Source organism: Argopecten irradians, chromosome 14 (genome assembly GCF_041381155.1).
Source record: "Argopecten irradians isolate NY chromosome 14, Ai_NY, whole genome shotgun sequence".
NCBI classification, from domain to species: Eukaryota; Metazoa; Mollusca; class Bivalvia; order Pectinida; family Pectinidae; genus Argopecten; species Argopecten irradians.
In genome coordinates this window covers 4,887,972-4,911,856 of record NC_091147.1, presented here as the reverse complement: position 1 = coordinate 4,911,856, position 23,885 = coordinate 4,887,972, and the positions used below count along the sequence as shown (strand labels likewise).

The 23,885-nt window shown below is 37.1% G+C and overlaps 1 protein-coding gene across 2 annotated transcripts in view; it reads right to left on the bottom strand.

Annotated features, from left to right (window-relative positions):
• The window catches only part of LOC138308281 (zinc finger CCCH domain-containing protein 13-like), a 32,422-nt gene that overhangs the window by 3,063 nt on the left and 5,474 nt on the right, over positions 1-23,885 (bottom strand). The window contains exons 7-19 of one of the 2 annotated variants that reach the window (XM_069249272.1): positions 17,249-18,448; positions 16,684-16,883; positions 15,942-16,370; positions 9,788-9,847; positions 9,245-9,434; positions 7,933-8,869; positions 7,670-7,805; positions 7,052-7,200; positions 6,395-6,849; positions 5,714-5,823; positions 4,080-4,169; positions 3,480-3,671; positions 1,084-1,298 (exon numbers count right to left, since the gene is read on the bottom strand). In XM_069249272.1, coding sequence (XP_069105373.1) covers positions 1,084-1,298; positions 3,480-3,671; positions 4,080-4,169; positions 5,714-5,823; positions 6,395-6,849; positions 7,052-7,200; positions 7,670-7,805; positions 7,933-8,869; positions 9,245-9,434; positions 9,788-9,847; positions 15,942-16,370; positions 16,684-16,883; positions 17,249-18,448 — 4,363 coding nt within the window. The remainder of the gene's footprint in view (positions 1-1,083; positions 1,299-3,479; positions 3,672-4,079; positions 4,170-5,713; positions 5,824-6,394; positions 6,850-7,051; positions 7,201-7,669; positions 7,806-7,932; positions 8,870-9,244; positions 9,435-9,787; positions 9,848-15,941; positions 16,371-16,683; positions 16,884-17,248; positions 18,449-23,885) is intronic. The other variant, XM_069249273.1, reaches the window with a different exon arrangement.

Here is a 23,885-nt window from a genome sequence, read left to right as displayed (position 1 = left end):
TATATTTTAATTCCTCAAAAATAGAGTTTATGTCTGTTTGTCGCCAAGTTTTATCAGTTCCGTCCTTATCTATAACTACATGTCTCTGCCAAATTTCATTGCTGTCAATGGTGTATAACTTGAGATATCCTGTTCACAACGTGATTTTCAAAACTAGGGGGTATGCTATAAGCTACGATGGAGCTACGCTCCATCGTGCTAAAAATAAGTATAAACTTGAAATGAAATAAGAAATATAAAATAATACAATCAACATATCAATGTATTCCCCTTGTCATATTATTCCAAATTTTACAAATGATGTGCTCAGAACTGTAGGGAAGAATTTGACATGGGCAACATACCAAGACACACTCCCTCCCAAACATCCTCCCCCTTTTCATTGTGGACTATATTTTGTTTGTAACCTATTCACACTGACATTAGTACCACTACGTAACTCTACAGGCCAGCATTAGTACTACTACGTAACTCTACAGGCCAGCATTAGTACTACTACGTAACTCTACAGGCCAGCATTAGTACTACTACGTAACTCTACAGGCCAGCATTAGTACTACTACGTAACTCTACAGGCCAGCATTAGTACTACTACGTAACTCTACAGGCCAGCATTAGTACTACTACGTAACTCTACAGGCCAGCATTAGTACTACTACGTAACTCTACAGGCCAGCATTAGTACTACTACGTAACTCTACAGGCCAGCATTAGTACTACTACGTAACTCTACAGGCCAGCATTAGTACTACTACGTAACTCTACAGGCCAGCATTAGTACTACTACGTAACTCTACAGGCCAGCATTAGTACTACTACGTAACTCTACAGGCCAGCATTAGTACTACTACGTAACTCTACAGGCCAGCATTAGTACTACTACGTAACTCTACAGGCCAGCATTAGTACTACTACGTAACTCTACAGGCCAGCATTAGTACTACTACGTAACTCTACAGGCCAGCATTAGTACTACTACGTAACTCTACAGGCCAGCATTAGTACTACTACGTAACTCTACAGGCCAGCATTAGTACTACTACGTAACTCTACAGGCCAGCATTAGTCAGATTAAGTCGATACCTTGTATAGTTTACAAAGCTGCCGTCTGATGTCGAGATCACGTCGAGCACACAGTCCGTGACGATTTGGCCCAATCTTGTGGATCAGAGATGCTCTCTCCTGCAGACGAGACACCTCATTTAAGTGTAACATTGCCACATCATTATGCCACTGGAAACCTGGAGTAGTCTCCCCTTGTTTGTTTTCACCAACTCCCTTATCCTCTTCTTTGTTTGCTGAAATAAAATATGATTGAAACATTTGAGCATCAGAGTTTTAAACAAACTGAATAGAAATCAAAGAAAAGCTGACTAGAAAAAGTAACTTGAACATTTTAATGAATTTCAATGATCAGACTTGCTTTTCCTACAATAATCATTATGATACAATTTTAATATTTTGGCTAATTTAACATGAATTACGGCAAAGCCTTGTAAGAGTGCAGCTCATTGGATGTTGCATACATACTATATATGGTAATACCATATTCCTACATGAATCTTCATATTGTTTACTGTAGACCCAAATAAAAGTTTTACATGGATATATTTAGTGTAGTTTGCATACAATATACATGGTCATTGATTTACATGTACAATGTACAGTACATGTTACTACGGTCGTTTTTCAATTTTCAGTATTTCATAAAGAAGTTGGTCCGGGAATGGATATGTGCTTCTCGTTAATCGCTACTTGTAACTTGTTTGTGTTATCAAAGATTAAAGAGTTGTAACAGGAGAGAAGGAAATGTAGCGGCCAGACTGGGCTTCAAACCCCGGACCTCCGAACACTAGCCGAATGCTCTACCACTGAGCTATCTAGTCACCGATGATCGACCCAGTCGTAACCAACTACACAACTCACTCCTTTTTCAAAGTCTTCGCCCTCGACGACATATGAGACCGTTTTACAACCACCGTTAACCGAGGGTATTTTAGTGGGTGCCAATTTTGTAACAAGAGAGGAGGAAATGTAGCGCCAGACTAGGATTCAAAACCTGGACCTCCGAACACTAGGGGAATGCTCTACCGCTTAGCTACCTTGTCACCGATAATCGACACAGTCCAATCCTGCCACAGAATAATTTGAAATGCTTTCTTTTTCATCAAAATAATAATAATAATAATAATAAAATAAACATCATTAAGTGTATGTTTTATCAGAAATACATATGTTTCTCCTTTTGTGATTTTTAATATATATACATGCAGGAATGTGAGTGATGGTATTTTTGGTATCTTGATATGGCAAAAATATTTGTAGAAAGGTACTTGCTCTATGTTTATTGGGATATGTTTGAAATATGGCTGCTTTATTTATAAGACATGTTTCTGTTAATAGACTTGCGGAGAGACAAAAACATCAATATGTTCCTTCTTCAAAATTTCACTGCCACAATTTATAAAATAAGATAGCATAAGTCACCTATAGAGATAAGCTACGGAAATCTATACATATTTAAATGTTCACACCACACTTAAAAACTGTTTCTGAAAATCGAATACACAATAAAAAATAATTGTGAATTAGTCAAATATGCATGAAATATATAAGCTATATAGTAAAATATGACGTTTTTTCCTTCCTGGTACATGAACATATATTTTTTAAAAAGCGTATATGTAGGCTTTTTTTTACAGCTTTATGTGTTGGCTTTGTTGATAAAGACTAGATACAAAGTTAACTGATCATTAGTGTAAAATGCTACACGGATAGTAATATAATAGTAATATACTATATTTTCCATGTAAACAAACAGGATGCTAGCAAATATAGATGCGGTAATCGGTGGCATTTTATTTGGCATAATTTCATGACATACCGCTTGACGTCACCATTTACAGAAAATGCCAATGGTTCCCGATTACAGTGATATTCAGAATCTCCCTGTCGTGAGAAAATATATTACAGTGTTGGTGATACTCGATTGGTTGTCTTCTTTAACTTAAACATTCTTTGCTTGGTTTTGAACCAGGTAAGAATCTTGTAATAAGCGAAATATATCTGGATTCAAGTTCAGTTTTGATGGTTTTTTTCTACTTCCCGTAAGCCTTGTGAAATACGATGGAAAATTCAGAAACTTCTTCAATCAAATTCTATTATACACAATCAAACAACAATATTTCCAGGTAAACACTCACTTAAATTCAAAAATTTCTTTAGGGTTCAAACGTTAGTTTCAGGAACATGGCAACGCATGTCTGTCATTCTGTGCGGTACTTGAACGAAGGTTTTTCAGAGCAGAGTATTTCAACGTCACCATGACTACATTTGTATACACACACACTACCTTTACAGAGCTTTGCTCGCGGCCTGCTCTTATTAATATAAATTCAATCAATCAATGCAAGTCAATCAATGAAAACTGTAAAATAAATAAACAAAACTTTTATTTTTTTTCTGTATTAGAGACTTACCGTTCTCCCGACAGAAGGACTCCACTTTTTTGAATAACTTATCACCGGCAAAGGCACGGGATACACCCAACCTAGATAGGATAGCTGCAGGTTTGTACTTGTTGAGAGCAGACCCTGCCACAGGCTTCTGAAGAGGGTCACTCTTGAAGCTAGAGAAGTCAATTTGTAGAACATCCACAATACCAGGTGGTGCTGCAGACAAAAATAACATGCTATGTGTATTTTTATAATTCTAATTCATGCAGTATGTGCTGTAGAATATTTGTAAAAAAGAGAGTAACATAGAGAACGATTCCAATGATATTGTTTGATGCAGTCAGAAACCTTTGACAGCCTTTCAAAGTTGTCTCATATATATCAGGAGCACAGGCACAATCAAACACTTTTATCTTAACAGAAAGCACAATCAAACACTTTTATCTTAACAGAAAGCACAATCAAACACTTTTATCTTAACAGAAAGCACAATCAAACACTTTTATCTTAACAGAAAGCACAATCAAACACTTTTATCTTAACAGAAAGCAGGCAAAATTGATACAGATGTTAACTTAAAAGTTGTGAAAGTAAAGATATTCAGTTATAAAATAATGTACAAACCAGGTGAGGGTTCTTTCTCTTCGTCCGCCTCATCAATGATACTCTCCTCTTCACTGGAAATCTCATCGTATGACATCCGGTCATCTTCATCTGGATAGAAGTCAAAACATCAGCAAAACCACACAATACAATCTATATTGTTTGCTTTCTAACATGTGGTAATTTTCATAATACCTGGGTACCAAAAACAATTAGATACTAGTAGTTATATAGTAATTAAATCCTTAATTGGGCCTGCTTAAAGTGAATAGTCGGGCAAAGAAAAGCAGTCTAAATGCGTTCATAAGCCTTCCAAAAGTTCTCACATATTAATATGACGGTCAAGTTCTGCTTACGTTTCCCAGTTCTGACCATTGAAATAAAGAAAAGTTGAAAGCATTGAAAGCGAGGCTGCGTGGAAATGTAACCACGGACATAGTCAGCCGGGAGGACGTTTTAGGATTCCTATACTTTAAATTAATTTCTTCGTACGCAGACAGATTTTGACGAGAGATTTTATTTTAATATTTCATAAGAAATTATACAGGATACATTCACACCATTTTTACCGACTTTAGCTATCCATGCCCGACTATTCACTTTTTAATTAATGACATTATTATTTTATTCATAAAAAATAGCCAAATTGGCCCCTTTTGACCCCACCCCTCAGGCCCCCGGGGGGTCAGCCCTATTATTTGTACAATTTTGAATCCCCACCCTATAAGAATGCTACAATTGCATTATGGGTGCTATCCCATGCTTGGTTTCAGAGAAGAAGTCGTTTATATGGAAATAGCCAAATTGACCCCTTTTGACCCCGCCCCTCAGGCCCCCCGGGGGTCAGCCCCATCATTTGTACAATTTTGAATCCCCACCCTATAACGATACTACAATTGCATTATGAGTGCTATCTCATGCTTAGTTTCAGAGAAGAAGTCGTTTATATGGAAATAGCCAAATTGACCCCGCCCCTCAGGCCCCCCGGGGGTCAGCCACATCATTTGTACAATTTTGAATCCCCACCCTATAACGATACTACAATTGTATTATGAGTGCTATCTCATGCTTAGTTTCAGAGAAGAAGTCGTTTATATGGAAATAGCCAAATTGACCCCATTTGACCCCGCCCCTCAGGCCCCCGGGGGGTCAGCCCCATCATTTGTACAATTTTGAATCCCCACCCTATAAGGATGCTACCATTGCATTATGGGTGCTATCCCATGCTTGGTTTCAGAGAAGAAGTCGTTTATATGGAAATAGCCAAATTGACCCCTTTTGGCCCCGCCCCTCAGGCCCCCGGGGGGTCAGCCCCATCATTTGTACAATTTTCAGTTAGTAGCCCATAAGGATGCTACCAGTCAAATTTTGTTGAAATCCGACCAGCGGTTATGGAGAAGAAGTCGATTGTTGACGGACGCCGGACGCCGGACGCCGGACGCTGCGGTATCCCATAAGCTCACCTCGGTCCTTTGGACCAGGTGAGCTAATAAATAGAAGAACATGCCTTGATTGATTATTTAAAGGTTAGTTATTAAGTTCATTGTAAATATTCTTGTACTTTAAATAGCTGATAAAACAATTTTACAGTGTATGAAGATCAATCTCCATTTCCACCCACCTCCCTTGAATTTCACCCATATAAATTTACAAACCTCCTGATTGGTTGTCCTGATCCTGTCGTTTTTGTGACATCTCATGTGATTGGTCACCCTCCTTCTGCTCATCAGACTGAGGCTTGATGGCTCCCTCTGCTGGATCTTCTCTGTAATAATGCAACAGAAACAATATCACATACATACATTTACACAATGCATAAAAAAGTGCACATTCCTTACACAAACATACACACTTATGCACATAACATCAGTTCATTGAATATGCATTAATAATTATTTAGTACACTGTCAGCTTACCTTAGTACACTGTCAGCTTACCTTAGTACACTGTCAGCTTACCTAAGTACACTGTCAGCTTACCTTAGTACACTGTCAGCTTACCTTAGTACACTGTCAGCTTACCATAGTACACTGTCAGCTTACCTTAGTACACTGTCAGCTTACCTAAGTACACTGTCAGCTTACCTTAGTACACTGTCAGCTTACCTTAGTACACTGTCAGCTTACCTTAGTACACTGTCAGCTTACCTTAGTACACTGTCAGCTTACCTTAGTACACTGTCAGCTTACCTTAGTACACTGTCAGCTTACCTTAGTACACTGTCAGCTTACCTTAGTACACTGTCAGCTTACCATAGTACACTGTCAGCTTACCTTAGTACACTGTCAGCTTACCATAGTACACTGTCAGCTTACCTTAGTACACTGTCAGCTTACCTCATACTCTGATCATCGGTCATCCTACTTGGACTGCGTCCTTCATGTGACCTTATACTTGGACTAGCATCCTGAGACCTGTGGCTTAAACTGCGATCTTGTGACCTAGTCCTGGGACTGCGATCTCTTGATCTCCGTCTCGGACTCCGGTCACCAGACCTTCGTCTTGGACTGCGATCACGTGAATGCTGGCGAGGACTTCGGTCTCGTGAATGGCGTCGTGGACTTCGTTCACGTGACCGTCTCCTTGGACTATGGTCATGTGATCTCCTAGATGGACTTTGATCTCGAGAATTTGTTGTCCGATCCTTGCTGTCCACATCTGGACTATTATTAACTTGGTCTTGAGATGACCTTCGCCGACCTCTGTCACTATGGCGACTGTGATGACTACTACGACTGTTACTACGGATTCGACCTTCATTACGGATATGTTCAGGAATTGCTGAGCAAACCTGAATGATGTAAAAAACAGAATGCTTCATTAAAACAAAGAATGCACAAATACATGTAGGATAGGTAATCTTTGCCAAATCTATTATTTTACAATGTTTCAACTAGATAATTATTAGAATTTTGACCCTAGATTGATAAGTAATCTGAGCTTTTAAATTTGACAGCATCAAACAGGAATACATAATTAAAGTATAGTATCACCTCTGCTTGCCCCTGGGGTGTGGCATTCTCCCCATCCCCCTGGACTGTCTGTTGTGTTTTATGACTGAGCAGATCATCTCCTGAATCATCCGTCCAGTCACTGAATCGATGATCCTCACCTCGACCTCTCGGCCGACCTTCCACTGCTACTGTAACATAAAGCCCACATTGTTTCAGTACTGACAATTATACACTTACTGTACTCGCCGTAATTAACACCCAGGACACTTAAATAATTGTAACAAAGAGGCGAACTTAACAATGAACCAAAACATAGCTAAATCCATTGAATGGGGGCATTTATACAACTGAACTCTTTTCCAGAATAGGAAAGGGGCGCTTATAGGGGGAGGGACACTAGTTACGGTGAATATAGTAAGCCTATACACAGCATTAACCATGAGATGTCATCCCTAGATAATGTAGCCTCCAAGTTTTGTCTAATGAATTATCTATTTATATCTGCCTATGTTAGACTGCTATACTCAGTTAATGGAGAAATATTAATATTTACTAATATGTTTTATCATTTTAGTTGCACTACAATCCTCTATACTTGTAGGATTTAAAGAGAGTATAACTTAAATTTTATAATCATTATTGTTAAGAATTACAAACCTGGCTCGCCTCCCTCCTGCTCTGTAACTTTTCGTTTCTTTCTTTCTTCTTCATTGTCCTTGACCTCGTCCGGTCTTTGATCTGGTGACCTTGACCTTTTCCTGTAACCTTTGCTGTCATGGTCCCTTGATTCTGGCTGTAACCCAGATTAAAAAAGATGCAAATTTATGTTGTTTATTTCTACAATCCTGATGGTAAATGATTTTTATTTCAAATTATTTTTAAAATTTAATGTGTATGTTTTTTCCCCCACATGTACTTACCGTTCTATCACGGCGTCTTTCCCGTCGACTTGTTGTCGATTCCTGTGACCTGTCCCGGCGTCGGTCTCGGACAGACTCCCTGCTGTGTGGCCTTGACCTATCACCCCGTCTGGAATCTCTATCTTCACGTTTACGACCTCGTGACCTGTCCCTATCCTGATCTCCAGTACTTCCCCGACTACGGTGCGAGTGAGCTGGTGAGGTGTCTCGTACTCGTTTACTGGAAGGTGCTGGAGACACAGACTTCTCTCCCTCGTCCAAACCACGTTTACGAGAATCTCTGGAATCTTTGAGATTGTCTGATACATCTTTAGTATCTACACGTTCAGTCACTTCCTCAGTAGTCTTTTCTACTGTCACACTTTGTTCAATTTTCTTTCCTATGTCTTCGTCCTCCTCTGTAACTTTCTCAGTCGTATTATCCTCCCCTTGTCTCTCTACGTCTTTTGTTTCCTCCTTCTTTCCAACACTCTTTCCATCCTTCTTGGACTTTGAAGGACTCTTTGCTTTATCTTTCTCTTTGTTCTTTTTCTTTTTATTTTTCCTCTTTTCCTCCAGCCCGCTGTCCTGTTTATCTGTTCGTTCCACAGACCTTTGTTTATCCGTTTTCCCTTTCTCTCTTCCCCTGTCCTCTGACACCACCCTATCCCCGTCTGACCGGCGACTATCACCTCTCTCACTGTCCTCTGGTTTACCTTTATCTGCCTGCTCTCCATCTTTCTCCTGTCTCTCTCTATCTGGAGACTGATCACGTCTGTCACGTTGACGTGAGTCTGAAATATTTTCGCGATCACGTCTTTCAAAGTCTCTATTTTCCATACTTTCATCACGTGCCCTTCGGTCATCACCATAGCGACCGCCCCGTGAGCTATCTCTTTCATCCTGTCTGTCTCTTGTTCCATCTTTGTCCCTGCGGTCTTCCCCTCTCCTGTCCATCCTAGTCAAAATATCGAAATCAACATTTAGTTTTATGATTCCCCAAAAAGTGACAGAATTCCCTTGTCACTATGTAGTCACCTAACTACAAAGCCTACAGATAAAGCTATACAAAGTTACAGTCAGAGCTACTTGAACATAACAAAGCCATCAAAAGAAGTTATCTTTTCTTTCAACCCGTTCTCTCAGCCATTTAAAATCTTATTACAAATTATGATCTTGAAACTGGAGTATAAAAGACAAAAACTTTCACTATGCATGAATATTTCATATATCAGCAAAAAAATCAAGGGAGACAACATATTTTTCTCTCAATACATAATTTTCAAAATATATACAGTCATGTAGAATTTGTAAATATATGTGGATGTATTACCTGAAGCCTCTGTCATCTGGTCGGTCTTCGCCTCTCCTATCATCTTCACGGGAAAAGTCACCACGCCTTTCCTCCCCACGTCTCTCTCCCCAGTCCCGTCGTTCACCTCCAGGGTAAAAGTCATCACGTCGCTGGCTTTCCCACTCACTTCGCCGACTCTGTCGTTCCATATTGGGGTCGTATCTGCCTCCTGATCATACATTCATCATAATATAATGTTGCAGGCATTAGACCCAATATCACCAAAATTTTGATTAATAATTACACAATTTTGAAGTTGTTTGTTTTGTAATAACAGGTAAAGGATTGTGGCTAGCCGGCTGGGTTACTTTATATGTAGGATTGTGGCTGGCCGGCTGAGTTACTTTATATGTAGGATTTTGATCACTTAGTTTTGGACCAATAATGATTACAATTACATCTGTCTGGTGCAATAAACTTACTGGACATCTGTGTTACACTTTATAAATTTATAGCTATGTGAAGAAATCTAAAGCTGTACAAAATAAAGATCTTTCTGTAGTATTACAAATGTATACATACCTCTCCCTTTACCGTTTCCATAGCGATCATTTGGACCATAACCTCCTCTTCCTCTACCACCTGAAGCACAAATATATAATCAACTGACACTTCTATATATATTACGATGTCAGTATTACATTTTAATCAAATTTTATTTTTATTTTCAGGATTTGAATTAACTGGTACGTTCACAGAAATTTTTTTATCTTAATTTTAGGTAATTTATTTTCAGAGCATAAATAACAAAAGATAGATAATTCTATTTATACATATTGTATATATATGTAAGGCCATAGTTGTGTTTTTTTTCTGTTTTGCATCATTTTGATTTTCTTAAACCTATCAGCCAGCAAGGCGAAAAAACACACAAAAATATAAACACATTTTTTTTTCTGAGGAATTAAAGTTTTTTGGAGTTCAAATTGATACTGATTTTGTACATTTTTCTACAAAATAAGTAATTTCATTTAAACTGATCAAATTTAGAAAAGAGTTTCTTTTATAGATTTTTTTATCTTTGGAAATTGTAGGAAACATTACTTGGCCTGTTACACACCTCTTTTATTGCCCAGGTTGGAAAAAAATATTCGTGTTCGGACGCAAAACAGAAAAAAACACAACTATGGCCTAAACATGAGGAGCCAGAATATATATAATGTATATATGAAAACCATGAGGAGCCAGAGTATACAGAATGTATATATATGTAAACATGAGGAGCCAGAATATACATAATGTATATATTGTAAACATGAGGAGCCAGAGTATACATAATGTATATATATGTAAACATGAGGAGTCAGAGTATACATAATGTATATATGTAAACATGAGGAGCCAGAGTATACAGAATGTATATATTGTAAACATGAGGAGCCAGAGTATACAGAATGTATATATTGTAAACATGAGGAGCCAGAGTATACATAATGTATATATTGTAAACATGAGGAGTCAGAGTATACATAATGTATATATATGTAAACATGAGGAGTCAGAATATACATAATGTATATATATGTAAACATGAGGAGTCAGAATATACATAATGTATATATATGTAAACATGAGGAGTCAGAATATACAGAATGTATATATTGTAAACATGAGGAGCCAGAATATACAGAATGTATATATTGTAAACATGAGGAGTCAGAATATACATAATGTATATATATGTAAACATGAGGAGCCAGAGTATACATAATGTATATATATGTAAACATGAGGAGTCAGAGTATACATAATGTATATATATGTAAACATGAGGAGTCAGAGTATACAGAATGTATATATATGTAAACATGAGGAGTCAGAGTATACAGAATGTATATATATGTAAACATGAGGAGTCAGAATATACATAATGTATATATATGTAAACATGAGGAGTCAGAATATACATACATAATGTATATATTATGTAAACATGAGGAGTCAGAGTATACATAATGTATATATATGTAAACATGAGGAGTCAGAATATACATAATGTATATATATGTAAACATGAGGAGTCAGAATATACATAATGTATATATATGTAAACATGAGGAGTCAGAGTATACATAATGTATATATATGTAAACATGAGGAGTCAGAATATACATAATGTATATATATGTAAACATGAGGAGTCAGAGTATACAGAATGTATATATATGTAAACATGAGGAGTCAGAATATACATAATGTATATATATTGTAAACATGAGGAGTCAGAATATACATAATGTATATATATGTAAACATGAGGAGTCAGAGTATACATAATGTATATATTGTAAACATGAGGAGTCAGAATATACATAATGTATATATGTAAACATGAGGAGTCAGAGTATACAGAATGTATATATATGTAAACATGAGGAGCCAGAGTATACATAATGTATATATATGTAAACATGAGGAGTCAGAGTATACATAATGTATATATATGTAAACATGAGGAGTCAGAGTATACATAATGTAAATATAGTAAACATGAGGAGCAGAGTATACAAATGTATATATATGTAAACATGAGGAGTCAGAGTATACATAATGTATATATATGTAAACATGAGGAGTCAGAGTATACAGAATGTATATATATGTAAACATGAGGAGTCAGAATATACATAATGTATATATATGTAAACATGAGGAGTCAGAGTATACAGAATGTATATATATGTAAAACATGAGGAGTCAGAGTATACATAAATGTATATATATGTAAACATGAGGAGTCAGAATATACATAATGTATATATATGTAAACATGAGGAGTCAGAATATACATAATGTATATATATGTAAACATGAGGAGTCAGAGTATACATAATGTATATATATGTAAACATGAGGAGTCAGAATATACATAATGTATATATATGTAAACATGAGGAGTCAGAGTATACATAATGTATATATATGTAAACATGAGGAGTCAGAGTATACATAATGTATATATATGTAAACATGAGGAGTCAGAGTATACACATAATGTAATATATATGTAAACATGAGGAGTCAGAGTATACATAATGTATATATATGTAAACATGAGGAGTCAGAATATACATAATGTATATATATTGTAAACATGAGGAGTCAGAGTATACAATAATGTATATATATGTGAACATGAGGAGTCAGAGTATACAGAATGTATATATATATGTAAACATGAGGAGTCAGAGTATACATAATGTATATATATGTAAACATGAGGAGTCAGAGTATACATAATGTATATATATGTAAACATGAGGAGTCAGAGTAACATAAATGTATATATATGTAAACATGAGGAGTCAGAGTATACATAATGTATATATATGTAAACATGAGGAGTCAGAGTATACATAATGTAAATATATGTAAACATGAGGAGTCAGAGTATACATAATGTATATATATGTAAACATGAGGGAGTCAGAGTATACATAATGTATATATATGTAAACATGAGGAGTCAGAGTATACATAATGTAAATATATGTAAACATGAGGAGTCAGAGTATACATAATGTATATATATATGTCAATACATGAGGAGTCAGAGAGTATATACATAATGTATATATATGTAAACATGAGGAGTCAGAGTATACATAATGTATATATATGTAAACATGAGGAGTCAGAGTATACATAATGTATATATATGTAAACATGAGGAGTCAGAGTATACATAATGTAAATATATGTAAACATGAGGAGCCAGAATATACATAATGTATATATATATGTAAAACATGAGGAGTCAGAATATACATAATGTATATATATGTAAACATGAGGAGTCAGAGTATACATAATGTATATATATGTAAACATGAGGAGTCAGAGTATACATAATGTATATATATGTAAACATGAGGAGTCAGAATATACATAATGTAAATATATGTAAACATGAGGAGTCAGAGTATACATAATGTATATATATGTAAACATGAGGAGTCAGAGTATACATAATGTATATATATGTAAACATGAGGAGTCAGATATACATAATGTATATATATATGTAAACATGAGGAGTCAGAATATACATAATGTAAATATATATGTAAACATGAGGAGTCAGAGTATATACATAATGTATATATATGTAAACATGAGGAGTCAGAGTATACATAATGTATATATATGTAAACATGAGGAGTCAGAGTATAATAATGTATATATATATGTAAACATGAGGAGTCAGATATACATAATGTAATATATGTAAACATGAGGAGTCAGAGTATACATAATGTATATATATGTAAACATGAGGAGTCAGAGTATACATAATGTATATATATGTAAACATGAGGAGTCAGAGTATACATAATGTATATATATGTAAACATGAGGAGTCAGAATATACATAATGTATATATATGTAAACATGAGGAGTCAGAATATACATAATGTATATAATATGTAAACATGAGGAGTCAGAGTATACATAATGTATATATATGTAAACATGAGGAGCAGTCAGAATATACATAATGTAAATATATGTAAACATGAGGAGTCAGAGTATACATAATGTATATATATGTAAAACATGAGGAGTCGAGAATACATAATGTATATATATGTAAACATGAGGAGTCAGATATACATAATGTATATATATGTAAACATGAGGAGTCAGAATATACATAATGTATATATATGTAAACATGAGGAGTCAGAGTATACATAATGTAATATATGTAAACATGAGGAGTCAGAATATACATAATGTATATATATGTAAACATGAGGAGTCAGAGTATACAGAATGTATATATATGTAAACATGAGGAGTCAGAATATACATAATGTAATGTATATATATATGTAAACATGAGGAGTCAGAGTATACATAATGTATATATATGTAAACATGAGGAGTCAGAGTATACATAATGTATATATATGTAAACATGAGGAGTCAGAGTATACAGAATGTATATATATGTAAACATGAGGAGTCAGAATATACATAATGTAAATATATGTAAACATGAGGAGTTAGAATATACATAATGTAAATATATGTAAACATGAGGAGTCAGAGTATACAGAATGTATATATATGTAAACATGAGGAGTCAGAATATACAGAATGTATATATATGTAAACATGAGGAGTCAGAATATACATAATGTAAATATATGTAAACATGAGGAGTTAGAATATACATAATGTAAATATATGTAAACATGAGGAGTCAGAGTATACAGAATGTATATATATGTAAACATGAGGAGTCAGAGTATACATAATGTATATATATGTAAACATGAGGAGTCAGAGTATACATAATGTAAATATATGTAAACATGAGGAGTCAGAGTATACATAATGTATATATATGTAAACATGAGGAGTCAGAATATACATAATGTATATATATGTAAACATGAGGAGTCAGAGTATACATAATGTATATATATGTAAACATGAGGAGTCAGAGTATACATAATGTATATATATGTAAACATGAGGAGTCAGAGTATACATAATGTAAATATATGTAAACATGAGGAGTCAGAGTATACATAATGTATATATATGTAAACATGAGGAGTCAGAGTATACAGAATGTAATATATGTAAACATGAGATCAGATATACATAATGTAAACATGTAAATGGAGTCAGAGTATACAAATGTATATATATGTAAACATGAGGAGTCAGAGTATACATAATGTATATATATGTAAACATGAGGAGTCAGAGTATACATAATGTAAATATATGTAAACATGAGGAGTCAGAGTATACATAATGTATATATATGTAAACATGAGGAGTCAGAGTATACATAATGTATATATATGTAAACATGAGGAGTCAAAATATACATAATGTATATATGAAAACATGAGGAGTCAGAGTATACATAATGTAAATATATGTAAACATGAGGAGTCAGAGTATACATAATGTATATATATGTAAACATGAGGAGTCAGAGTATACATAATGTATATATATGTAAACATGAGGAGTCAGAGTATACATAATGTATATATATGTAAACATGAGGAGTCAGAGTATACATAATGTAAATATATGTAAACATGAGGAGTCAGAGTATACATAATGTAATATATGTAAACATGAGGAGTAGATATACATATGTATATATATGTAAACATGAGGAGTCAGAGTATACATAATGTATATATATGTAAACATGAGGAGTGTAGAGTATACATAATGTATATATATGTAAACATGAGGAGTCAGAGTATACATAATGTATATATATGTAAACATGAGGAGTCAGAGTATACATAATGTATATATATGTAAACATGAGGAGTCAGAGTATACAGAATGTATATATATGTAAACATGAGGAGTCAGAGTATACATAATAAAATGTAACATGAGGAGCGATATACATAATGTAATTATGTAACATGAGGAGTCAGAGTATACAGAATGTATATATATATGTAAACATGAGGAGTCAGAGTATACATGAATGTATATGTATATATATGTAAACATGAGGAGCCAGAGTATACAGAATGTATATATATGTAAACATGAGGAGTCAGAATATACATAATGTAAATATATGTAAACATGAGGAGTCAGAGTATACAGAATGTATATATATGTAAACATGAGGAGTCAGAATGAACAATTTGATGTACATCTTTTGAACATCAGACTTACCATAGCTCTGTGAAGGAGGACCTCCTCTTCCTCCTCTTCCCCCAGGGCCAGGGGGACCATGGGGCGAGGTCCATGATCCACGACCCCGTGACCTTTTCCAGCTGCTCTCCCTCGGATCCCTTGGGTCCCTCATGTCTCTTGTATCACCTCTAGGATCCCTTGGATCTCGACCGTCACGAGGATCCACTCTGGGGTCATGTAAGTCTGGTCGTATTTCTCGTGGATCTCTTGGGTCACGCTGATCTCGAGGATCCCTGGGGCCACGAGGATCACTGGGGTCCCTTGAGTCTCTAGGGTCACGTGGGTCCCTTGGGTCCCTCGAGTCACGTGGATCCCTTGGATCTCTAGGATCGTGATGGTCTCTAGCATCACGAGGGTCTCTAGGATCACGGTAATCTGGGTGACCTCTATCATACTGACTTCTCGGAACTGTCGAAATATATAAATTTATCAAATCAACAAAAGTCATGACTAGATGCTGGCTTTGTCTTGGAATTGCTTTGATGAAACAAAAACTAAACAGAAACAACGTTAATCAATTCAGACTAATTAATACTGCCTGTCATATATATGTATCAAACTATTACACTTGATAATTTAAAATAAAGTTTCATCTATAAATATACTCTGCGATATAATTGTATAACATTGCTCTGGTGTTTTATGATCTGTTAAAATATAATTTGAATTCAATGAATTCCTGTTTGAACACCATTATTCACCCATCTTTTGTAATTATTACCTGGGGGATATCGGGGGTCCGAGGGCTGACCGTATTCTCTACCATACCGGTCACGTTCTCTGTCAAAACTTTCTGGACGTCCCCTTGGGGGCTCAAATGGTGCCCTGCCAGGACCATAGTGACCTCTATCATCTCCAGGAGGCATGTGGGGTGGGGGAGGGAACCTTTCCTCTTCATACCGGTCCCTTCTCTCGTCATACCTAGTAAAACAAAGGAGAGAAAAGAAACATAATTGTAAGGATTTATTATTGTTTATTGTACTGTTAGAGTATAACATGGAATATTTTGTGGGGAGATCTTTGTGGTTGATCATGACCTATGGAACTGTGATTTTAATATTTAAGTTTGGTGTTTAAATATTTGCTGTTCACAAAAACAAACAAAGTTTATACACAACAACTATATTATTGTTATTGCGAAATCTATATTGAATTATTCTTAATCATAATCAACAGATTAATTTTGAACTTTAAGTTTTGTTTCTAATTAGGAAGTGAAACATTTTATCATTTTTTTTCTTATCATTCAAATAAACTTTTAGGCCTTTGATCCATTATCAATTTACCTGCTCATCCTGCCAGCCTGACGTGGATCAAACTCAGGTCTACCTGGTGGTGGGCCTCGCCCATACCTCCGATCTTCTGGGGACATAGCCCTGGGGTCCCGGTGAGGATCCTCTTTCTCTCTGCCCCGCCCCTCCCGGGAACGATCCACATCCTTCTCCTTCTCGTAACGCTCCTCCTCACGGCGTCTGTCCAATGGCGACCCATTTCTACGACTCCTCTGGTACTGTGAACTTGACCTTTGAGATTCGGGTGAGAAGTCTCTTCGTGACTCTTTAACAGGAGGCTCAATAGAGAGTGACCTCCCCTGTCTATCTTTGTCTCGTGACGTAGAAGCTGGACTGACCATTTGTCCCCGATCTTTGTACCCTTTACCACGCTGTTCCCTGTAGTCTCTAGGAGAGTCTGTTTTATCAGGATCTTCGTATATATCCCTTCGACTTTCCTTCTCGCGTCCATCACTTGCTCTCGACTGATCCCCCTTATGTTTCTTGCCTTTACGGCCACGCTCTGGAGATGGTGCTGCCCTCTCTTGGTTGTAAGAACCATCTGAGTAGTAACTCTGCTCGTCTTGATCCTGTTTATGTTTACCAGCGTGCTTTGGTTCCTTTTTATTCTTCTTCTTGCTATGTTTTTCTTCTGCATCTCTCTTCTCTTCTGATGGAGAACGTGGTCGCCTCTCTTTCCGAGGTTCTGGAGACATTTCATCACGTTCTGGTACAATTTTATGTCGTGTTTTTTCTCGGCTAGTTTCTCGTTCTCTCTCCCAATTTTCATAGTTTGCTTGGTCTCTAGCAGATTTTTTAGACTTCCTCACTTCAGGAGATGGACTCCTGTTTGCTTCATATCTATCAAAATCTGATGGTGTCCTTTTGGCCCGTCCTCTTTCGTAAACAGCCATTGGCGTTGGTGACCTTGTGGGCGATCGTGAAGGTGACCTTGAAACTGATTTTGACCAAGATTTCTGTCTGTTCTTCTTAATGACAAATTCTTCATCAAACTCTTCGTCAGACTGGAAACTGAGTTTTGGCCTCTGCTCCGCATGTTTGACCTTTGATCCTTTAGCTCCTTTTAATTTCTTTGGTTTCCCAGTGTCCACGTCTTGAGGTTCCTCATCAGAATAATCAGCATACCGCTTTTCAAGAGACATCTTCTTTTTCTTATGCTTTTTCCTAGGGACATCTTTTTCAGGTTCATCATATCTGAAGAAACGATGGATTATTCATGAGTTTCATTATTATATACATGTACATACTGAAGTTAAAAACTAACACAATATTAAAATCAATTACAGAAATAACAAGAGATCCCAGATGTCAGCGCCCACCCAGAATGATCTATGTCTGACATTGGAAAGAGGGATCTTTTCTCTACTTTTAATCTTTTTTCAAACATATTTCATATAAAATTTGAGACAGATTGCTTAAGCAAAGACTTTCTTAGAAATAGCGGTAACAAACTTCAATTATCAGAATCCATGATGACTGCCTGGCGGCCATCTTGTTGACCAATTGGTCCCAAAATACAATATCCACAACTAAGGCCCTAGGGGAAACTGCACATGAAGTTTGAGACAGATCCCTTCATAGTACTTTCTGAGAAATAGCAATAACAAATTTGAACTACCAAAAACAAACATGGCTGCCTGGCAGCCGTCTTGTTGACTGATTGGTACAAAAATACAATATGCACAACAAGAGCTCTAGAGGAACCTGCATATGAAATTGAAAAGATAATTTTAGGACTTTCAGAGAAATAGTGGTAACAAGAATTGTTAATAGACAGACAGATGGATGGATGAACGGACCAGGGACCACGGACAAAAGATTGAACAGCCCACCATCTGATGATGTTTGGCTAATAATTAATTAATATCACCATTAAAACTTGTGTAACCTGACAGGTATGTTTTTGGACATGAAATGCTAAAAAAAACATCTTTCTACCAATGAGTATGGGTTTTTTATATGCAATAATAAAATAAACAAAAACTGTGTCATTGATCATATTTAAAGGTTGTAGAGTGCACATGTGTTTTTTCCTAAAACTTCTGTTGATTAAGCTACACACAGAGAATAGACAGTGTAGGGGATAGGCTACACACAGAGAATAGACAGTAAAGGGGATAGGCTACACACAGATAATAGACAGTAAAGGGGATAGGCTACATACAGAGAATAGACAGTGTAGGGGACAGGCTACATACAGAGAATAGACAGCAAAGGGGATAGGCTACATACAGAGAATAGACAGTAAAGGGGATAGGCTACACACAGAGAATAGACAGTGTAGGGGATATGCTACATACAGAGAATAGACAGTAAAGGGGATAGGCTACATACAGAGAATAGACAGTGTAGGGGATAGGCTACACACAGAGAATAGACAGTGTAGGGGATATGCTACATACAGAGAATAGACAGTAAAGGGGATAGGCTACATACAGAGAATAGACAGTGTAGGGGATAGGCTACACACAGAGAATAGACAGTAAAGGGGATAGGCTACACACAGAGAATAGACAGTGTAGGGGATATGCTACATACAGAGAATAGACAGTAAAGGGGATAGGCTACATACAGAGAATAGACAGTGTAGGGGATATGCTACATACAGAGAATAGACAGTAAAGGGGATAAGCTACACACAGAGAATTGACAGTAAAGGGGATAGGCTACATACAGAGAATAGACAGTAAAGGGGATAGGCTACATACAGAGAATAGACAGTAAAGGGGATAGGCTACATACAGAGAATAGACAGTAAAGGGGATAGGCTACATACAGAGAATAGACAGTAAAGGGGATAGGCTACATACAGAGAATAGACAGTAAAGGGGATAGGCTACATACAGAGAATAGACAGTAAAGGGGATAGGCTACATACAGAGAATAGACAGTGTAGGGGATATGCTACATACAGAGAATAGACAGTAAAGGGGATAGGCTACATACAGAGAATAGACAGTAAAGGGGATAGGCTACATACAGAGAATAGACAGTGTAGGGGATATGCTACATACAGAGAATAGACAGTAAAGGGGATAGGCTACATACAGAGACTAGACAGTGTAGGGGATATGCTACATACAGAGAATAGACAGTAAAGGGGATAGGCTACATACAGAGAATAGACAGTAAAGGGGATAGGCTACATACAGAGAATAGACAGTAAAGGGGATAGGCTACATACAGAGAATAGACAGTGTAGGGGATAGGCTACATACAGAGAATAGACAGTAAAGGGGATAGGCTACATACAGAGAATAGACAGTAAAGGGGATAGGCTACATACAGAGAATAGACAGTAAAGGGGATAGGCTACATACAGAGAATAGACAGTGTAGGGGATATGCTACATACAGAGAATAGACAGTAAAGGGGATAGGCTACATACAGAGAATAGACAGTGTAGGGGATATGCTACATACAGAGAATAGACAGTAAAGGGGATAGGCTACACACAGAGAATAGACAGTAAAGGGGATAGGCTACATACAGAGAATAGACAGTAAAGGGGATAGGCTACATACAGAGAATAGACAGTAAAGGGGATAGGCTACACACAGAGAATAGACAGTAAAGGGGATAGGCTACATACAGAGAATAGACAGTAAAGGGGATAGGCTACATACAGAGAATAGACAGTGTAGGGGATATGCTACATACAGAGAATAGACAGTAAAGGGGATAGGCTACACACAGAGAATAGACAGTAAAGGGGATAGGCTACATACAGAGAATAGACAGTAAAGGGGATAGGCTACATACAGAGAATAGACAGTAAAGGGGATAGGCTACACACAGAGAATAGACAGTAAAGGGGATAGGCTACATACAGAGAATAGACAGTAAAGGGGATAGGCTACATACAGAGAATAGACAGTAAAGGGGATAGGCTACACACAGAGAATAGACAGTAAAGGGGATAGGCTACATACAGAGAATAGACAGTATAGGGGATAGGCTACATACAGAGAATAGACAGTAAAGGGGATAGGCTACACACAGAGAATAGACAGTGTAGGGGATAGGCTACATACAGAGAATAGACAGTAAAGGGGATAGGCTACACACAGAGAATAGACAGTGTAGGGGATATGCTACATACAGAGAATAGACAGTAAAGGGGATAGGCTACATACAGAGAATAGACAGTGTAGGGGATAGGCTACACACAGAGAATAGACAGTAAAGGGGATAGGCTACACACAGAGAATAGACAGTGTAGGGGATAGGCTACACACAGAGAATAGACAGTAAAGGGGATAGGCTACACACAGAGAATAGACAGTGTAGGGGATAGGCTACACACAGAGAATAGACAGTAAAGGGGATAGGCTACATACAGAGAATAGACAGTAAAGGGGATAGGCTACATACAGAGAATAGACAGTAAAGGGGATAGGCTACACACAGAGAATAGACAGTGTAGGGGATAGGCTACACACAGAGAATAGACAGTAAAGGGGATAGGCTACACACAGAGAATAGACAGTAAAGGGGATAGGCTACACACAGAGAATAGACAGTGTAGGGGATAGGCTACACACAGAGAATAGACAGTAAAGGGGATAGGCTACATACAGAGAATAGACAGTGTAGGGGATAGGCTACATACAGAGAATAGACAGGTAAGGGGATAGGCTACACACAGAGAATAGACAGTGTAGGGGATATGCTACATACAGAGAATAGACAGTAAAGGGGATAGGCTACATACAGAGAATAGACAGTGTAGGGGATATGCTACATACAGAGAATAGACAATGTAGGGGATAGGCTACATACAGAGAATAGACAGTAAAGGGGATAGGCTACACACAGAGAATAGACAGTAAAGGGGATAGGCTACACACAGAGAATAGACAGTAAAGGGGATAGGCTACATACAGAGAATAGACAGCAAAGGGGATAGGCTACATACAGAGAATAGACAGTAAAGGGGATAAGCTACATACAGAGAATAGACAGTGTAGGGGATAGGCTACATACAGAGAATAGACAGTAAAGGGGATAGGCTACATACAGAGAATAGACAGTGTAGGGGATATGCTACATACAGAGAATAGACAGTAAAGGGGATAGGCTACATACAGAGAATTGACAGTAAAGGGGATAGGCTACATACAGAGAATAGACAGTAAAGGGGATATGCTACATACAGAGAATAGACAGTGTAGGGGATAGGCTACATACAGAGAATAGACAGTGTAGGGGATAGGCTACATACAGAGAATTGACAGTATAGGGGATAGGCTACATACAGAGAATAGACAGCAAAGGGGATATGCTACATACAGAGAATAGACAGTGTAGGGGATAGGCTACATACAGAGAATAGACAGTGTAGGGGATATGCTACATACAGAGAATAGACAGTAAAGGGGATAAGCTACATACAGAGAATAGACAGTAAAGGGGATAGGCTACATACAGAGAATAGACAGTGTAGGGGATATGCTACATACAGAGAATAGACAGTGTAGGGGATATGCTACATACAGAGAATAGACAGTAAAGGGGATAAGCTACATACAGAGAATAGACAGTGTAGGGGATAGGCTACATACAGAGAATAGACAGTAAAGGGGATAGGCTACATACAGAGAATAGACAGTAAAGGGGATAGGCTACACACAGAGAATAGACAGTGTAGGGGATATGCTACATACAGAGAATAGACAGTAAAGGGGATAGGCTACATACAGAGAATAGACAGTAAAGGGGATATGCTACATACAGAGAATAGACAGTGTAGGGGATAGGCTACATACAGAGAATAGACAGTGTAGGGGATAGGCTACATACTGAGAATAGACAGTAAAGGGGATAGGCTACACACAGAGAATAGACTGTGTAGGGGATATGCTACATACAGAGAATAGACAGTAAAGGGGATAGGCTACACACAGAGAATAGACAGTAAAGGGGATAGGCTACACACAGAGAATAGACAGTAAAGGGGATAGGCTACATACAGAGAATAGACAGTAAAGGGGATAAGCTACATACAGAGAATAGACAGTGTAGGGGATAGGCTACATACAGAGAATAGACAGTAAAGGGGATAGGCTACATACAGAGAATAGACAGTAAAGGGGATAGGCTACATACAGAGAATAGACAGTAAAGGGGATAGGCTACATACAGAGAATAGACAGTGTAGGGGATAGGCTACACACAGAGAATAGACAGTAAAGGGGATAGGCTACATACAGAGAATAGACAGTAAAGGGGATAGGCTACATACAGAGAATAGACAGTGTAGGGGATAGGCTACATACAGAGAATAGACAGTAAAGGGGATATGCTACATACAGAGAATAGACAGTAAAGGGGATAGGCTACACACAGAGAATAGACAGTAAAGGGGATAGGCTACATACAGAGAATAGACAGTAAAGGGGATAGGCTACACACAGAGAATAGACAGTGTAGGGGATAGGCTACATACAGAGAATAGACAGTAAAGGGGATAGGCTACACACAGAGAATAGACAGTAAAGGGGATAGGCTACATACAGAGAATAGACAGTAAAGGGGATAGGCTACATACAGAGAATAGACAGTAAAGGGGATAGGCTACACACAGAGAATAGACAGTAAAGGGGATAGGCTACATACAGAGAATAGACAG